The 19,676-nt window shown below is 42.8% G+C and overlaps 1 protein-coding gene across 1 annotated transcript in view; it reads right to left on the bottom strand.

The window, feature by feature from the left end:
- COL25A1 (collagen type XXV alpha 1 chain) overlaps positions 1-15,223 on the bottom strand; it is a 324,158-nt gene extending 308,935 nt beyond the window's left edge. Inside the window, exons 1-2 of the mRNA XM_055797890.1 lie at positions 14,415-15,223; positions 13,869-13,938 (exon numbers count right to left, since the gene is read on the bottom strand). Coding sequence (XP_055653865.1) covers positions 13,869-13,938; positions 14,415-14,774 — 430 coding nt within the window. The 5' untranslated portion in view covers positions 14,775-15,223. The remainder of the gene's footprint in view (positions 1-13,868; positions 13,939-14,414) is intronic.
- Positions 15,224-19,676: the final 4,453 nt, after the last annotated feature.

Raw genomic sequence — 19,676 nt, 5'->3', positions numbered from 1 at the left:
TCCCAGTCGACTAGCATGTCCCAGTTTCCAAGAACAGTAAGAAGGAAGACCCTGGTAATTACAGGCCTATCAGTCTCACTTCAGTACCTGGTAAAATTATGGAGAAGATTATTCTGGGAGTTACTGAAAAACAGTTGAGAGATAGTCATTGGTCACAGCCAGCATGAGGGGAAAGTCCTGCTAAATCATCTTGATACCCTTTCATGACAAGGTCACCCATCTAATTGGCCAAGGAAAGCCTGTAGATGTGGTGGTTTGGCATTTTAGCAAAGCTTTTGATACTGTCTCTCACAATATCCTTCCAGACAAAATGTCTACCATACAAGCTAGACAAGTCCCTAATACACTGGGTGAGCAATCGGCTGACAGGTCAGGCTCAAAGAGTGATAGTAAATAGGGTTACGTCGGTCAACAGCCAGTCACCAGGGGTGTTCCCTACAGCTCAGTTTTAGGGCCAGTGCTCTTTAATGTTTTTGCAAATTATCTGGACACAGGAATCAAATGTACATTAAACAAGTTTGCCAATAATACTAAACTAGGAGCAGCTATGGACTCCTTCAAGGGCAGAGAGGCCTTACCGAGAGATCTGGATAGACCAGAGAGCTGGGCAAACACCAACCATATGAAATTTAGCAAGTGCCAGATTCTCCACCTGGGATGGGGTAATCCCCGTTATACATACAAATTGGCGGAAAAGAAGCTGCAGAGCAGCCCTGCAGAAAGAGATCTGGGGGTTTGGGTTGATGGCAAGTTGAATATGAGTCAGTGTGCCCTGGCAGCCTACAGGGCCAGCCATGTCCTGGGGTGCATCAAGCGCCACATAGCTAGCCAACTGAGGGAGGTGATCATCCCACTCTGCGCTGCACTGGCACAGCCCCACCTCAAGTACTGTGTGCAGGTTTGGCCACCTTAATAGAAGAAGGACATCAGACTATGAGTGTATCCAGAGGAGGACAACCAGGGTGGTGAAAGGTCAAGGGCAAGACTTACTAGGAGCTGCTGAGGTCGCTTGGTTTGTTCAGCTTGGAGAAGAGAAGGGTGAGGAGTGACCCCATCAAGGTCTACAACTTCCTCAAGGAGCAAAGAGGAGGGGGAGGTACTGATATCCTCTCTCTGGTGACCAGAGACAGGGCACGAGGAAAGGGAATGAAGCTGCATCAGGGGAAATTCAGATTGGACATTAGGAAAAGGTTCTCCACTGAGACCGTCGTTAGTCACCAGAACAGGCTCCCTGGGGGAGCGGTCACAACGTCAAGCCTGTCAGAGCTCAAGAAGCATCTGGACACTCTTAATCATATGGTTTAGTTTTTGCTAGTTCTGCAGAGAGCAGGGAGTTGTACTCAGTGATCCTTATGAGTCTCTTCCAACTCAAGATATTTCGTGATTTTATGATTATTCCACATTACGACCCAAACAGGGATCTTCAACTTTTTCATACCACTGCAAGCAAAGAAATTTACAAAAACACATTGGTATGAAAAATGTTAATTAATGCTTAAAAAAAAAAAAAAAAAAAAGGAAGAGGGGAACATTTGGGTTAGGTAAATAGAGACTTTTTAAGAATAGCATCAGGAAAGTGGGAAACAGGAGAGCTAGTTCAGAGTTAAAAGAACGGTCTGAGCTGAACTGAAGGATCACCTCTTCCACAAGTATTAAAATGTATATGAGAAGAAAAAAACATGCATAATGCAGAATTCCGTCATGTTGGTAAGGAAATTAAGATAAAGGTCCAGCTGTATATTTGGGTCTGGTTTTTTCTGTCCCTCAGAACTGAGAACTGAGGTTTTGAAGACTTCCTTAAGACTTTTTTAGTAGCTTTATCTAATCATTCTAAACAATCAACAATTCTCAGAACAATACTCAGCAGGTCTGTGACCGATGAATTGAGATCTGAGAATATGTAACTTTCCCATAAAGATAAATATATTTAATAATTTCTACTTTTCAGACTGTCCCCAAGTGCAGCCATAACTCTTACAATATTACAAAACTAATTCTGTATTCCTAGAAGTAGATGTAGATAATAGACATAATGTTCTTGCTTAGAGACTGGAAAAAGTAAAGAATAAACTGAATGGTAAATAAACAAAAATTATTATATTTTTTACGATGGAAAAGAACTATATATATCAAAGCTAAAGCAGATGATAATGGCTGCACATATAAACAGATATGCACAAGGTTACAAGAAAAAAACCCAAACAAATAATAAAACAAAAAAAATGAGGCCGAACTCAGCTCTCTCATTCCAGAGTAATTACCGATTTCAGTTAAAATCTGTGAGACTATTGATGTGCCTGAAGTAACGTATATGCACATATCAGTTCTGATTATTGTCAATCAGAATTCCAGTTAAAGGCTACTTCCACCTACCTTCAGTTAAGAGTAAAATAGTGTTTGGATAGCAGAAATTGTGATAGCGGAAGCAGCTACTTCTATCTTTGCATAAGTGCTCTGAGCTAGCATTGCCCACACGTTCAATTAAGAAAATGTTTCTTGACTGGGTTGCTTTTAGAACAAAAACATCCTTCAAAACAGTTCCCAAAAAGTTACTTCAGCTGCAAATCGATGTTTTTTCAACTACTTTCACACATGATGATTCAACAACCTAAGAGAAGAGCACTATACAACATCCTGTTTCAGTATGGTCAGAAAATGAACATGTGACTGCCAGCAATGATACTTCAACAGGTTCCATCTGATCACATCCTGTACTACTGACCAAAACGGAGCATGGAGAGGTGATAACCAAAATTTAAAAGGAGACTATTGGAATGCATTGGAGAGAACAAAACTTCTGCTCCTCAAGACAGTAACTTTATTCAAAATTATGAATATTTTGTACCTGTAAGTCTTTGGCGCACTTTGGTTAATATATTTACATCAATTCTGTTTTAGAGGTGGAAGAACTCAAATAGTGAGATGCTCTACCCCAGCTTTGCAGTCCTGTAAAGGAATACAGTCACAACAGAGAACTCTTACTTAGTCCTCCCTGCTGTAATTCATTAAGCACAATGTTTCCTCTAAGGTGCATTCCTTTAAAAGTGCTATGAAAGAGCTTTTTCCAGAGTGTTTCCAGAGCGTTCCAGTTGTTATAATACACATTGAAAACAGATTAATTTCTCCCTATTATCCTAAAATGGACTGGAATTATTTGGAATACATCAAAAGATTACCTTGTAGCAGCAAATCAATTTTAAGAGAATTAAAAAAAAAACAAGTGAGGGTTTCAGTCTTGCTGTATTTCTTACTCATTGCTGGTGGTTCAGTTTTAAAGGCTTATGCTTCTTTTTAACTGGCCACTCCAACAGCTTGTGTGTTGCTTCTTAATTGAATGTACTGAAAGAAAGTCCTCCCACAGCACTTTAGGATGTGGCTTAGCCTGGAATTCAAACTAAGGAATTATGCAAGGCTGTCCTAAAGTGAAATCCACAACTGTCAGACTTTAATATTAACCTCAATCTCTCTTCACTAAAATGAGTCTCCCTACACTAAAAAAATACAGCGCACTTACATGCTTGCTCCATTGGAAAAACACTTCATCTTCACATACAGAAACATTTCCAGCCTTCTACAAACACGGCTGTCATCATTACAAAGACACCAACTCTAAGTAAGTATTGACAATGGCTGGCTAAGCACTGGTTCATTTTAAGCTGATGCCATGCCACTGTATCTTTCAGCCTCTCTGGTTCATCAGTATTCTGTGCATCTACTCCCAGGAGCCACTTGGGAAACATAAGATGATTCCTACCAAACTGCAACTTTTTCATAAGAACACATAGACAGCTACAGCAAACACCACGATCCGTTTCTGAGATACCACCACATTTTTAAGTGCCACATAAAGCCATTCCCTCAGCTGCGTATTATTAACCAACACAAACAACCATCAAGCATCCACCAGGACAGAGGACAAAGAACAGCAGAGTTCACGCTCAGCACTGCCATAAGGGCCACCTGAACAAGGGCCCCACTTTGGTCTACACAGAGCACACCTCCTGGTACAAGGGCCAAATTACAAGTCAGGAAGTATTTTTTTACTGAAGTTTGACAGCTATCCTGTCTGAGAGGTGAAAGGTATGAAATCAATAGTATATTAATCACCTCCATGTCAAGGTGAAGTGACAATTTCTCAGCATTTGTCAACCTTCAGCTGGCAGCAACCAGTAGTACAGCAGTGGAGGTACAAACATTAAAGGAACATTTGATAAAAAGCAGCAGAAGGGTTGACAGCACAGAGATTCTCCAGCCAACACTTCACAGTGTTTTTCCACAGTGAAGGCACTGGGCATTATCTAGATGTAAACTCTGTGACAGGAGAAGAGAATATTAATACACAGACTGTGGAGTTTATCCTTTTAATCCCCTGCAGCCATACCCCAATGCTCAGGTATCAAGGCTTCGCCCAATGGCATCAAGGGAACAGAAGCTTACTCAGAGGGTATGGGCACAGGGCAGGAAAGAAGAGGAGGGGTGCCTTCAAGCAGCTGGTTCTCATATAAGAATATGAGATTATTAGAGGTGGCAGCTGAAGGAAATACCTCCTCAGCTTAAGATATCTACACTTTGACTTTCAGCACCACAGTCCTCAATGAAAACCCTACTATTACCCAGCTGAAGCAGATATTTAAGAAACCTTACATCATTCCCTAGCAACACAACTAGCACTATGAGCAGAAGCCAGGTCTTAGTCTGTAGCTGGCTATGCTCTTGCTCTTACAGGCTGTACATGGTCTTAGTCACAGAAGTATCTTTTTAGACTCCATTTAGCATCCTTCAAATTACAGGGTGCTGTTCCACTTTCAGATATACATACACGAATCTATCGCTGCAATGGCAGCTACACCTCTGATAAAAGATTGTCGTCTCCAATTTTCAATATATTTCCCTGATTTTGAAAGTCGTTCTGTGTTCCCCGTCCCTTCCCCCACACACACACAATTTAGAAAAGATCTTTTCAGTAACAGTTTTTCAACATAATCTTAAGCACAGTGTGCTAAGAATGAGTTGATACTTATGGAAGGAACCTCAGTGCTAAGAATGAGTTTATACTTATGGAAGGAACCTCATTCATAAGCTAAACTTTTAACATATACATGTGGTATGACTTTTTTCCCCCGTGCTGTTATATTCAGAGAAGGGATATTAAAAATACTCAAGTGCAAAGTAAAATAAGTGGATTTCCTCTTAAGACAGCATAAACTGCAAATGAAAGAACAGTAAAGGCCTTAAAACTACTTATTTTCTACAGTCTTTCACCCGTGCTATTTTCATCCTCTACAGCTCCTTACTCCTAGGGGTACTAGAACTCTTCAAAAGGGTAAGAAAACGAAAGTTTATGAGCTAACTGGTTCCGTTTCTCCTTCTCTCTCTCTCTTTTTTTTTTTTTTTTTTTTTTTAAAGAGGAGAAAATAAAACACTACCCTCCCACAAATCTTTAGTGCTCAGGGGAAGCACCTCCCAGGTACCATCAAACCAAAGCAGTACCAGGAAATGGCACAAACCAGCTACTTCGGTCAGCGGGAAGCAGTGTATCAGCCACCTGGCTTTATGCAGGTTTTCCCTGCTATAGCAAGCTATATTCTACGCTATTTCACTGTGACTCGGCAGACAGCCTACTATGTGTCCAAGTTACAGCAGAGTGTGAAAGACTACCAAAAACATCATACTGCTATGTTATACAGTACAGTATATTGCATTAAAAGGAGGATTAAAGATCAAAGAGAAAGACCATTTGGTACCCTTCTCCTCAACACTACTTCAGCTGAGCTTGTAGTAGAGCCACAGAAAGGTAGGCGAAGCTACTTAGAGGGATTCATGTCCATCATTATCCCCTGTACAGCCTCCTTGTCAACCTCTCCAAGAACCTGAATTTGTGATCCACTCTCCATTGTGAGCCCAAACAAGACATACGAGCAGAGGTAAATATCTATGAGAAAAAATAAAATAAAATAAAAAATATATATCTCTGTAAGACCTATTCCTAAAAACCCAAATTTAAATTCCTAAGCACTTAAAAATACACAAATCATTAATTTTCTGATATACATGCCCACACACAATAATTGCAAGATGAGTCTCATGCACAACCAAAACTAAGATGACAATTATAATGCCTAACAAAGACTAAACCAGAAGTACTGATTTTAATAGACCTCCATCCATTTCCTCAGGTAATTCATCTGTACATATTCTAAAGAAAACTATATTTTCATCATAGTTGGCAATTTCCTGCTTAATTTTTAAGACAGTGTAGGATATACTATTCCTGCTTAAAAGCCACATTGCTTCTTGGTCGAGCACATCTAAGCTAAAGTCTCTGAAATCACTGTATTAATTTTCAGAATGTTCTAAAAGAAAAAGTAACATCCCGGTTTTATCACCTCTGTTATTACACTCTTTCTTCATTCCATTTGTTGTTCCTTTGCCCTACAAAGTGCTGTCATTGTATCTTTGATAATTACAAGAACATATGTTTCTAGTAAAAAGATTTACACAATTGTATAACTTCATATTTCTTCAAAAAGCGCACCAGGCAGCATCATCTGTTTCAAAGCTTTCCAAGCTCAAGAAGAAACAGTTCTCCCCAAACACGCATGCAATATTTACAACTGCATGTAAATGCCTGCTCCTGTAAAAATACATCTGCACATATAAACAAGAATCAAGTTTAATTTAACACACACACCAAAAAAAAACCCAAAACCTGGACAGAAGAGCAGGGGAGGAGAAGAAAGGATAAGTTTCATAGCTGCATCACAGACAAGACTGTCTTCCAACATATTTTAAAAGCTGTTTTAAGGAGAGAACAATGACAAGGTTTTCTTTGTGAATACGAAGCATAGGACAAGTGGTTTAATTTACAAATAAGGAAATTGTAGCTTGCCTGCTAAGAACTAGACAATCTAAGGAAATATTTAAATAGTAGATTATTTTAGCTTTGGCACATTATGCATTAGCAATTTCTTGTCATACGCATTCACCTATTTGCAGAGCAGCACATTTTTAGCTGAGGACACTATTTACACAAGGCTACTGCACTTAATCACAAATTTAAAGCAGATCCTACAACTTGCTGAGCTACGACTGACTAGACACTGCAGTTGTGAACCACATGGAAGGAAATATCTGATAATGGCCTAGATACATTTGCTCCAGAGGCCAGAAGCATGAATGAGATGACAAACTTTAGAAATACAGGCAGGGTTGATACCCCAGAAGATCAAGTCTAAACAGAGAAAAACATAGCTGTATTTACATGAGAGGTACATATGAATCTTGCACTTTCAAATTTGGCACTCAGTTCTGAAAATTTGTCCTGACATTTATTTTTATTAAGGTCTCACAAACAGCTTTTTCTGCTTAACTTAATTTCATGAAAAGACCCTAGCAGATGAATCTAAGCAGGCACTGCTTTGCAGTAAGTCTAATCAGTAAAAACATGACAGTCCAGAAGCTTCCAAAAAGCAAGCCTGCAGCATCGTGTTCACTATTGTGTGTATTATCTAACTGCAAGCTGCAGCTTTAATTGTATAGAGTGAAAAATGTTTCTTCCAGCCTGTATTATTCTATGCTTTCTTACATCTTCTTAATAGTTCTAAGCAAGCAGTCAGATTTCCTTTTTGTAGCTGACTTAGAAAATCAACTGAAACAATGACGGGGAGAATTGCTCCTTGTAGATGAACATTCCTGAAGAAAGAACGTTGCTCAAGTTCTGTGTTAAAGATTGATGGTTTCACAGGGTTGGTAGCTTGAACATATTAATTATATGATTCTATCTGATAACATAAAAGGCCCTATAAAGACAGCTTCTGTCAGTCATGCTGTTTTCAAAGCCAGCTGATTTTTTTACTGCTCTGTGTATACAGAAAATAGACAAGTAAGCTGCAGCCAGTAAATTCAGAAGGGATTGAGCAGGAGAGCAAGTGCTGTAATGCCAGTGTGGCAGCGCTGTTCTTCTGGCAACACATTCCCAAGAACCCACTAACCTTTAACGAAAGGGGTGGGGAGTATTGCCTAACAGAACTCAGTTACCCAAGCTTCAAAGACTCTTTAAGGAAAGAGATGCATATATTTAATGATTTAAGAAAGACAAAAAGAAAAAAAGACAAAAGAACACACACGCGAGGCATTGTTCCAGAAGGGGGCTTAGCAGCCACTTCTCACACTGCAAGACTCACTGTACTTGAACTGCTTTGACACTTCAGCAGTTCAAGATGGACAGCTGCCACATGGAAGGAAATCTAAGAACATATATAAGAACGTAAATTCTTATATTAATCTCAATCCAAGAACCATTTGTGCAGCTAGTCAAACCTTTTTAATGTGCCTTTTGACAAAAGTGTGCAAGTTCAATGAATTTTAATCCAAGTCATAGAGAAATATTTTGTTAATAACACATCTGTGGTCAAATCAACCTTTGTTACACCACCACTGACATCAATGATATTACAAAAGATAAAAACCTGGTGCAGCCTGCTGTCAATCAGTTCTCCTTTGAGCTACATTATGTTTCATTCATCATGCTGCACGCCCTACCTCCTTACCCAGAGGGAAGGGAATTAAAAGGTCACATCTTAGCCAATAAAATATATTTAGCTATTCTGTGGGGAGAAAACAGTATCTCTAATCAGTCATCCAAACAAGACAACAGACTACCCAGAAGGTTGCATGCTGCTGCACATCAATAAACATCTTTATCTAGGAACTGAAATGAAAAATATTAAACCAGTGAAGGTATGAAAGGAGAACCCAAAGCCCTGTCAGAAAAATTACAAAATTAGAGCTGAGGACCGCATTCAGCAAATAGATGATACAGACATGGCAGAAATAAGTAGCGCTGGGAGCTAGGTTCAGATAGCAGACTCTGGAATTTTAAGTAACAGGGAAAAACACTTTGGATACTTTCTGTATCTATCTGTATTTTCTTTTGAGTCTCTCTACCACTGAACACTTAAGTCAGCTCCTCTTTTCTTTACCTCTACAGTCTTTACACAACTGCTTTACTGTAGTCATAATAAATAAAATAAAAAAAAATAATACCCGGCTGATACCTGTTTTGGGATTCTTTTACTCCCCCAGATTTATTTAACCTCCATTCCTTCAGCCTCACTCATCAAAAGGCACCAGGAAACAGTCCTTATGGAACATGTGGAAACAAGAAAGAGTGTCCAAATTGTACCTCCACTGCATGTCAAAAAGAGCATTAGGTGCTTAAGACAACAAAAACAGTACTGGGATGCTAAGAAAATACATTGATTTTTGTCACCCATCCTGCTGCCAAAAATGCATGCAGCAGACTCATTATTTTATGGAAGAACTAGCTGTACAACACAGTTTTCACACTAGAATGACTATAACCAGAATAAGACCAAGTGGTACTCTCCATCCCAAAAAAAAATACCCTTGGCTTATGGCATTTGATCTCCTGAATGAACAGGTTTATATACACACAACAACACTGAAACAAGCTTTATAACCTGATCACAGCAAATTACACAGTGAAATAGGAGGTACTTCAAATGACAAACCATAAGGCTTTTGAAGACTGGAACAAAGAATCAAGATGACATGATTACAAAACCAGCACAAAATAGCTGGCTAAGAAAGAAGAATGATGACAGTGTCCACGCCTGGAAAAGGTTTGAAGTCACAGGTATCTGAACACAAGAGGAAGAAAAAAGCAGGTTTCTTGATGGGAAAATTACAAGAGAAACAGCAAGGAAATAAACATTGCCTGTGGCACAAAGAAAAACAAAAGTAAATTTGTTTGGTCAACTTTCCCAGCTATCCATCAGCAAAGTTCAGATAACATTCTGGGGAGAAAAAGAAGGGGAAAAAAACCCCAAACAAACAATAAAACCCTCAAACCTGCAAACCTCATCATTTTACATGCAAGCTATAGTGAGCATCCATGCATAGTGTGATGTAGCAATTCAAGATAAAAAAAGTCTCCTATGTTATGTAACCTACACTTTGTCATCGCAGAAATAGTGTGTAGCATATAGGCATTCCTACCTATATAATACTGTTTGCATATAATTTTTAAGGAATAAATTCACTATAAAGGTCTTCCTCAAAAGAAAAGCAGGAAAATGGAAAAAAAGTAATTGTTTCCCTAAACAGGCCAACAGGGACATGTAGACCCACACATAATCACTGCTAGCTTTCCTGCTGAGCAAGTTTGAACTTTCTGTACTAATAGACTTGACTCTTACTCCTGCCAACATCATCGGACTCCAGGAGTGGGCTCTGAGGACCCCTTACAGAATGAGACATCACGCACATGACTGCAAGTGTCAGAACTTGACCCTTACAACATACAAAGGATCAATTCACTGAAACATGCAAGCATTGTTTTAGTTTAGGTCTACAGGGCACAGGTATACACAGGAATGTTTTCTGGAAGAGGAAATTCTGAAGTATCTATGAAAACCTAAGAATTTCTTAAAATTCTATTGAATTGGTAGCATCCCTGTCTTTCTGCATGTTACTCTTTCCACAACAGTATAATTCTTGGCACTTGATAAGAAGTATCCAGCACTGTGCTTGACTGTTTCTCATAAAAGCTCATTATGCTCCTGCAGCTATTTAAAGGAAGATTGAAATGCATGAAATAACTACCTACACGCCTACTTTTCTTTTTTTCATCTTTTACCGTAGAAAATAGTTAATTTACAATAAATGATAAATTTGGAAAAGTAAAATTAATTTATTAGCCTTAAAATAATTTTAGCCACTCAGTCTGCCACCCAGTCCCATGTGCAGAAGGCTAACTGCCAGCAGTGACTGCAGCACTAGTTGCAAGCATGAGATTTAAGCTGGCACTCTTGGTGGAGCTGAGGTAATTTACGAGGAATGTCAGCATGCATTTACTTTTCAAACTTTATTACTCTGCTTTAAGAGAAAGAATGCCTGCTATTGTCATTTTAAAAATATTTACAAGATCTTTGGTATCTGGTTTTAGTCCTGCAGAATTAAAATCAAAACTCCAATATCTCCTCACATCGTGTTTCTTTTGTAATAAAATAGAAAATAATAACTAGAAAATAATCATAATAATAATTAGAAAAAACATATTTAGTGAAAACAAAGTTTTTAAAGAGAAATGTGACCACCCTTCACTCCAGACAAAGTTCAAGGCAGAACACTGAATACTGTTGAATTTAAAGGAGCTACACGTGGACAGCTTTGCAAGCTACAAGCAGTTGTGAATCTGGCTGCCTTTGGTATCCAAGCCGTTCCAACCCACTTTCCTTCAAATGTACAAGTTCCTACCATGGAGAGCCACAACAGGATGAACATCCCAAGCTAATGAGAACTACACCAGCCACATAACTTTAATCCTAAATCAAAGGCCACATTCTCAACCTCCTGTCTGCAGACTGAATTTCCCTCTCTTCTTTTGGTAGAGAACAATGTAATATATTTTTAAATAATGTTTATTCCTCTTCAAAGAGCAGGTTGGTGGAAACTGCCTTGGTGGCCATTTAGCAGCAGACTTTTCTCACAGCATAGGGAAGTTTCAAAAATCACCTCTGTACCATGAAGGCCTTCCAAAGTCACCTCTAACAGACATGTATTTTATTATTACAGAAACCCAGGGAAGAAACGCAGAGCAGAATAAAGCAGCAAAAGGGAGCCATGTCAGAAAGTGCAGAGGCAATGTACTCTTTGGCTTCAAAAATAGCAGGCAACAGAAAAATCACCAGGTTTCCATAATGCTTTTCCTATTAAACCAAGCATCTTTCTGAACACAGTAGTCCAGATTTGTAATAGCAGCATTAAGGATGAAAATAAAAGTCCATCCTGTCCAGTCAAAAAGGAATTCTAACAAACAAAGTGAGCCAAACAAAGAAACAACAATTTATTTGCTCTATCCCCTCCTGCTTTGCCTAAGCCTGCTGTTAGGAAGGCGCTGCACTCGGGTGGTGGTGCCACTCAGCCCTTGTTCTCTCAGACAAGGCTCCCAAGATGATGCCATTTTGAGGTAGACACCTGTCCACTGGCAACAAGCATGAGAGCATCAACTCATTTTAAGCTGTCCAAAATGAGGCTATCACATGGCAACATCTTTCAGTCACTACAAAACTTGCTTCCAAACTGAAATAGTTACCAAGAGGTGAAAAGCTCCATATCACATTTCTAATTCCCACACCAACTAGTCCTCTCTGCAATTTTCTTTTTTATTTTGTAACGATTCATGTAGGTTTTCCTGATCTCACAAATCTTGCCCCCTTGAAAATATTTCCCAGATCACTTTGACTTGCATCTAGCAACGACTTTTACAATGCATGTGAGAAATATTCTGTTGCTCTTTATCTATTTCATAAAACATACTACTTAAGAAAAAAGGTCAGATAAAAATTGGTATGATGTGGAGCTCTAGTGGTAGTGGGGAAGTAAAGCAGCATGTAACACCAACTGTGGAAAAGTAGATACCGACCTTTAGTATGAAAACAGCAAGTGAAAACATTGTAACAGATTAATTCAAACAAGGAAAAAGAGCTTGGCATCAAATTCAACCTTTCGGGCTCACAGGATACATCTTTGCATACAACTTGAGAAACAACCCCCATTTTTAGTGCAGGAACTTGAATTGTGTCATTTATTGCAGTTAAGCAACAGAAAAAGATCAACACTGTATGCACGTCAGCCTTAAAAGAAAAAAAATCATATGTAGTACAGTAGGAAGCCAATGTTCCTTACCAAAACTAGCTGGGAATTAAGTAATTCTATGCACACTTAAAACAATCCTAGTCATATATATTACCCTTTTCATGCTAGCCCTGGTAACTCCTATACCAGCCAGTAAACACTCCACTTTCAGTTGTAGCATCAGCAAAATACTGTACCGACCACTGCAGTCGGTTTTAACACAGAGATTCCGTAGTCCTTTCAGACTGATGAGTTTGGCAGGAATTAAATCTGAAACTAGAATAGCTCCTTCCTTATATACACAGTACTGTCACACATCCTACTGTCAAATACCAGCACCTTAAGTCTTGTTGACAGTCAATACTCCACCTGTAAAGGAGATATTTTTTTTCATCCAGAGTGGCAGGATGTGTAAAGCATACTGTGCAGCTAGTGTGCTTCAACACACAGAGGATGCTGGAATCCCTGCATTGCCCTGTGAAACACTGACATTATTTTCTTAACTTTTAAGATGCCATTTGAACTTGGGTATAAGCAGAAGTTTATAAAGATAAAACAATATAGACAGTTATCAGCTGTCAAAAAGCAGCATGGAAAACACAGGAAACATTGCACACGTACATTGTGTGTATGAACAACTGACCCCAGTATTAGGGACCCCCATCTCCAGTCAAGCAACATCACCGGTGGCATAAACACACATGCAGTTTTGAACCCTCGGTATGAACCTGCAGTCCTTTCCTAGGGGAACTGCTTTCACCCAAGACTACAGAAAAATGAGACTGAAAAACGCCTGTATATATTACTGCTAACTTGCGACAGACTCTCCACCTATTTCAATCCGTGTGATAAGTTGTTCGATGTTTTTGCTAGGAACTTTTGTTCTACTTCCCAAGCTCGGCATACAATGCCTTGATTCAGTACTACCCCATTTAAGACACAATATATTTTTTCTTGCTAGGGTAGACCATGAACTTCTTAAGCGTTACTGTTTGGCATCACCCAGCCTAACCGGGGTTTTTAACCACCGTTAATTCAGATCCAGTGCCACAGTGGAAACAGACAATTCTGGGCTTTTCCACCCAGGGTACAACTGGTGATTGAAGAGGCATCCCATGGATCTGACTTACATTTGGCAAAACATCGGGATACCAAAACCCCCAGAGCTACAATCCTCAGAGAAGAGGTTTCCAAGCTGTCTCTGTTACCTGGTGGGCAGTTGCACTCTGGAGGCGCTTCTCTCGCTACTCGGATTTTTGCCAAGTGCTCGTAGGATTTCTGTGGGCGAGAGAAGCGACGTGAGGGCGCTGGGCGAGCGAGCCCCGCACAGCCAGCGCGGGCGCGGACTGCGTTACCGCTATTCCACGGGCTGCGCAACCAGCCGTGCCGTCTCCGCTTGGCCTCGACCCAAGGTGTCTCACTGCCTTCTCCACCCCCACCACAACAAAAACAAGCCCGACGCCACCCACCCTCTGCCATCCCCGCCGCAAGTGCCCCCCCACCCCCGCATATTTTTTTTTATTTTTTTTTTTAAACACGCACGATCCAGAATCAGAGGGACTGAGGCTCGGGCACGGCGGCAAGTTGCGGACGAGCAAAGCGTGAGCGCGGACCCCCGCCCGCCCCAACAACGGGGCTGCGGGCCGCCCCCCCGCTTCTCCCCGCCGCGGAGCTGCCCCGGCCGCCCCCCGCCGCCCCGCACCCGCCACCCCCGGCAGGCAGGCAGGCTGAGCGGCCACCCCCGTCCCGCACACCTGGGCGAGAAGTCGCTCCACTTTCTCCTGCATCATCGCGTTCAGCTGCTCCAGGGAAAAGCCGGGCAGCGGCGGGAGCGGGGCGGCGGCGGAGAAGCCCCCTCGGGCGCCCTCGATGGCCGCGACCCGGGCCTGGAGGTCGCTGGTCCGCACTCCCAGGTAGACGCAGGAGGCGGCCGCCAGCGCCGAGAGGAGAGCGGCCACCGCCGAGCCGCACGGCCCGGCCCGCCGCGGGCAGCGCTCCCCGCCGCAGCCGGGCTCCCCGCTGCCATCCCGTCCTGCGGCTCCGCGGCGCTCCCCCGGCGCGCTCCGGCACCCTCCGGCTGCGGCAGCTTTGATTTCCTTCCCTCCGCCCCCCATGGAGGCGATTAGTTCGCAAACAGCGGCAAGAAAAATAACAGCAATAAAGTGCGGGAAAATAAATAACAAAAAGGCAAAATAAGAATATCGTTGTTCAAAATGCGGGGAGCAGAAGAAAAGCCCGCAACCGGCTCACACACTTTCGAGGCGAAGCGGCGGCGCGCACCGCGGTCCGCACCGCACGCCGCCCGGCAGCGGGTCGCGACTCAGCCCCGCAGCAGGGGCGGGAAGGGGTGGGGGGGGACGGGGCGGGGGGGGCGAGGAGCCAGGAGCCGGCAGCAGGGCTGGGTGCGGGGCGAGCCCCCGCAGCTTGCGCCCGCCCTTCGGAGGGAGCAGCGTGCTCTGCTAGCCCTTTGCCACTTGTCAGAGAGGTTTTCAGGCGCGGGGCGGGAAGCGCCCCCCCACCGCCGCCTGCCGCTCTCCTCCCCGCCGCCGGCGGACTTGTTGCTGCCCCCACACCTGCCTGCCGGCGCCCAGCAGCCGCGCCGCGCCAGGCGGGAAGCCCGCAGGCGGCAGGCAGCCCCCGCGCTGCCCCGCTGCCAGCCGCGCCGCGGAGCCGCCGCCCCCGCCCGCCTCCCCCTCCTCATTAGCATAATTTATTCACCTGGGCGGAGGGAGGGGCGGGCTGGCCGCGCTCTTTGCATAACGTATGCGCCGCGCGCGGGACATTAGACTAACAAATGGCGGGAAGGGAGGGCGGGAGCTCGTCCGCGCCCCTGAGGTACCGGCGGCTTGAGGGGCTGCGGGGCGGCCCGGCCGGGCGGGGGAGCTGCGGGCGGCCGCGCTGGGTGACGCACAGCGGCCTGTGATCGGGCCGCCGTGCCCACGGTGCGGGCATGAAACACGGGGTGCGCTCCGCCGTCCCGCTCTTTTTATAGAGCTGGGAGGACGAATGTGTCTAACTCAACGGTCGCCACGTTCGCGGTGCGAGGGCTGGCTTCCAAAGGAGCGGCGTGCGCTAACTCCCCGTTGCGTGCAGTCGGTTTAATTTTAGCTAATTTACTTATTTACCAAGTTGCTTCTTCGCTGTTCCACACTCGCTGACCCATTTTCATGGCTCCTGGTTTGTACAGCAGGAAGCATCGACACCCAGAGAACTGCACGTGTGACCTGGCGGACAGCCTGTTGGGTGTTGTTCCTTCCCCCGCTGCCTCTTGCCTTCCAAACCCGTTTGGTTCTCATCTTGGCCTTAGCACGGTGCACCACCTTCATGAGACGTTTCCTGTGCCCCACAAACTTCTCAAAATAGAGAAACTTCTCAAAGCAGGACCAGACTCTGCAGAAACACATAGTTCGCCCTGGTTGGCACTTATTCACATGAATACTGACTCCTTATGAGATACAAAGGCTCGTGAGGTGAAAAAAGAGACTTGTGCAACTATGGCACTTCTCAGATAAGACTGAGAGGGCTGGTTTGTGCTACAAATCGAGTTTCCTTATGGAGTCATATTTGTGCAGTTTTATTACCTGTTACTTCCCAGGTATTCAAGCAATCAGAACTGCCTGAAAACATGGATCCAAAAAGCTTTGTGGATTTTGGTATAATTACTCAGACTTTGAAGAAAGCATACCAGAAATTTGTAGCTATTTATTCTTCATAACTTGTCTTTCTTCTTTCTAAAAAGAAGTTTTGTGGGCTCTAGTCAGGGAGAAGAAATCATGATTACATAGCCCTAGGTGATAATTTCTTCGTGATAAAGAGTTAATAGCTGCAATGGATGGTTTGCAAACAAATTTCCCCAAGCCGCACGTACTTCATGATCACGACTTGTGAAAAACAACTGCTCTTTTCGAAACAAGGACTTGCTCACAGACTATCTGTTGGTAATAAGAAGACAAGATGGTATTTGGAATGAATAATCTGACAGAAGAAAACAAACAATACCCACATGCTCTTATTTGGTGCATTGCACGGGCTCCCTGAGTGTGGTATGAGCGGTACCCCAGGATGCCTTGGAGCAGCTGGCAGGCCCACGAGGCGCTGGGAGCCGTCGGCGCCAGCTCCAGCGCTTAACATTACCCCCTGCTGTTAGTTCACTAGTGCCATTACTCACCCCTGCTCGTGGTGACATCCAGCAAAGTAAAGCTGCAAGCCCTTAGGATATGATTATCATTTTAGGCAGGCGGTTACTGAGGCGCCTCTGGCTGAGGCAGGCTTGCTGCTCACACGCCACTGCTGCCTGTGCGGTACTCAAGTGGGTGCTGCCTCATCTAGGCCAGGGTGAAATTTCCTCCCGAGATCAGGTCTTTTTATTTCAGTGCAGATATGGACATCCTCTGACTGCTTCAGTGCCCCATATGGGGCACAGACAACTGTGTACCCATATATCAGTGTGATCTGGCTCAATGTTTTGCTTGGCCGAAAGACACAGTCTTTCTGTCCAAGCATCTTTCTGTCCCAGCATCATGCCATCCGTTTGTTTTGGACAAGGCATACTCCACATCAGAAATTAAATAGCCTGAGACAGAAAGTCCCTTGTTGCATTAGATTTACACGTACTTGCTGTTGTAAAGATTGCCCAATGAGCCAGATCACCATGTTTCTGTGGGACACAATGCAAAGTTGCTTTCCTATGGGATAAAAAATCTCATGCTGGATGTTTCCTATTCTGGAGAGGTGTGATGAGAAACCTTTATTTTTCCCTCTGGGAGAAATAGAAAACTCTGCTGTACTAGAATCAAAGCCCAAGCCAGGCAAGGACAACTTTAAACTATCCAAGAAATCGGTTTTGTGCTTTTTTTTTGCAATGGCCTCTATGCCTCTATGCACTTGAGAGAAATCTTAGCCCTGACTAGTGTCACCTCTGAGAAGAGATGAGGCTCATCCATTCCTCGTGCGTGAATCTGCTCACATATATCCTCAAAGGGAAATGTAATGGAGAAGAGTGATAGGAGAAAGACCGGTGCCAAGCTTTTCTCATTGATCTAGCTTAAAGTTACATTTTTCTTTTTCCCAAAACTTGGTCTGGGAAAGACTTAATCTAAAAGTTTGTTAAAATGCTTAGAAACTATTTGATAATGACAGAATTTGAGAATAAATTAATTCCAATAGCTTTTCTTCCTAATGTGTTTTCATGTAGAAACAGATACCAGAGAATCTTTGAAGATGCAGATTAGCAGTATCCCCTTCTTACAGAAAAACCATGGTGATTTTCCTGATTAGGCATATTTATCCACCTTACAGCAAGGCTGGTCCTGAATAGACTAGACTGAACTACAGAATCTGAGCTGCAAGCTAAATGAAGCATAATCTGATTAAATCTAACACAGAAGTTGTTCGTGTAGGTGAAGAACATAACACAGCTGGTTTACCTGTTAAAAAATTATCTGGTCATGTCTGCCCAAATAGAGAGCATTAAACAGCAGTACCCTCCTGTGTTCAGTTACTTGATACCATCAAGTGGACAACCAGCAGCTTTGCAGTACACTTACCCCATCTAAACACAATAAACTGGATAAAAAACATGTAAGACTCAGCCTTGCTGCTTTTGCCAGCTTTCCACAAGCAGGAGGCAGAGCAAAGCCAGGACATGTGTATGTTCAGTGCCAGTGAGCCTGCCTCTTATTTTGCAGCCATGATGATGCCAGAGTCAAAAAGGCATCTACTAACATCATAGCAAAGACTGAAACCAGATTGCTGTAGCACTTTTCAGAATGTTATCCATGCAATGGAAGAACTGGTTTTATCTCCCCACCCCACCCCCACCCCCAAAAAAACCAAACAAACAACAAACCTATTGTTTTTTACTTTTTTTTATTGGTGAAGATTTATAGGTTTTGAAATAGAGAGAGTAACTTGGTCTGAAGAGTCAAACTCCTACTCCAGGAGTAAACCAGATGGCTGTTCATACAAGCAAGCAGTAATTTAACTGCTTGCAGTCAGGAACTGTATCTCAGACATTACTGATCACACTTAAGGTGATATAGCATGCAAGTTCAGGTTACAAAACTCTTCAAATGCTTAAAAAGCTTATCTTGTATCTGGTAGCTAGAATAATGCAGCTTGAAATAAGAACTGTACCCCAGATATATTGAGCTGACCATTAACACGTGCAGGTGGAATATAAGAAATAGCAGATCTGCAGTACACAACTCAAACGGTGGCAAAAAAGGAGGAGAATTTTAGGTAAGGTCTGCTGAAGTGCTCATGCACGCAGACCTGAGGCAACCATGCTTCCCACCAGGAGGAGAGTGCTCTCACTTTGAAGATTTGAATCTCTAAACGCCACGTTTCAGCAGATCTCGTGCACGACCAGGCCAAAGGTATTGACACAAGATGCTACTGTTTGCATTTCATGGGTCTGTGTTTGAAGATGTGGATGGTGTTTGCAGATAACAATTTTCCACCAGACAGGACTAGTGTCTGGAGTTCTTTCCATATTTTTATGTCTACAGTGTGCTGTATTCTGGCTGACCAATCCACAATCCACTACTGGATTTCTTTACCAGATACAACATAAACTTGTGATTAGAATTATGCAAAAACAGATTGGTGAAAAATAAGCACTCATCTGCTGAAATGACAAGCTGCATTCAGTTTGTAAAATATTTTGCACACATGGTCAAAGAGAGCAGAAGGCAGAGAATAAATACAAGTATAAATCGGAGCCTGGGACTCTGTGTTGGAACTGAGGTGACACACACCAGGATAAAAGCTTAACTGATTAATAATGGTCATGCATGTTCCAAGATAGAGTTAAAACCTTGTATTCCAAATGTTCCCGCTTTCAAATGGAACTTATATATTATTCATTATATGTGGACTTGAATTGTATCTGCATTCTACTGCTTCCTCCATTCCTCTCACTTCTGCTCTGTTCAGCCTTTGAATTAGAGTGCATCTTGCACCCTAAATGAGGTTTTACTCAACTTTTGTGGTTTTATATGGGTAAAATGCAAGGT

This window comes from Falco peregrinus, chromosome 2, assembly GCF_023634155.1.
Source record: "Falco peregrinus isolate bFalPer1 chromosome 2, bFalPer1.pri, whole genome shotgun sequence".
Lineage (NCBI taxonomy): Eukaryota > Metazoa > Chordata > Aves > Falconiformes > Falconidae > Falco > Falco peregrinus.
This window is presented reverse-complemented; position numbering and strand designations above follow the sequence as displayed.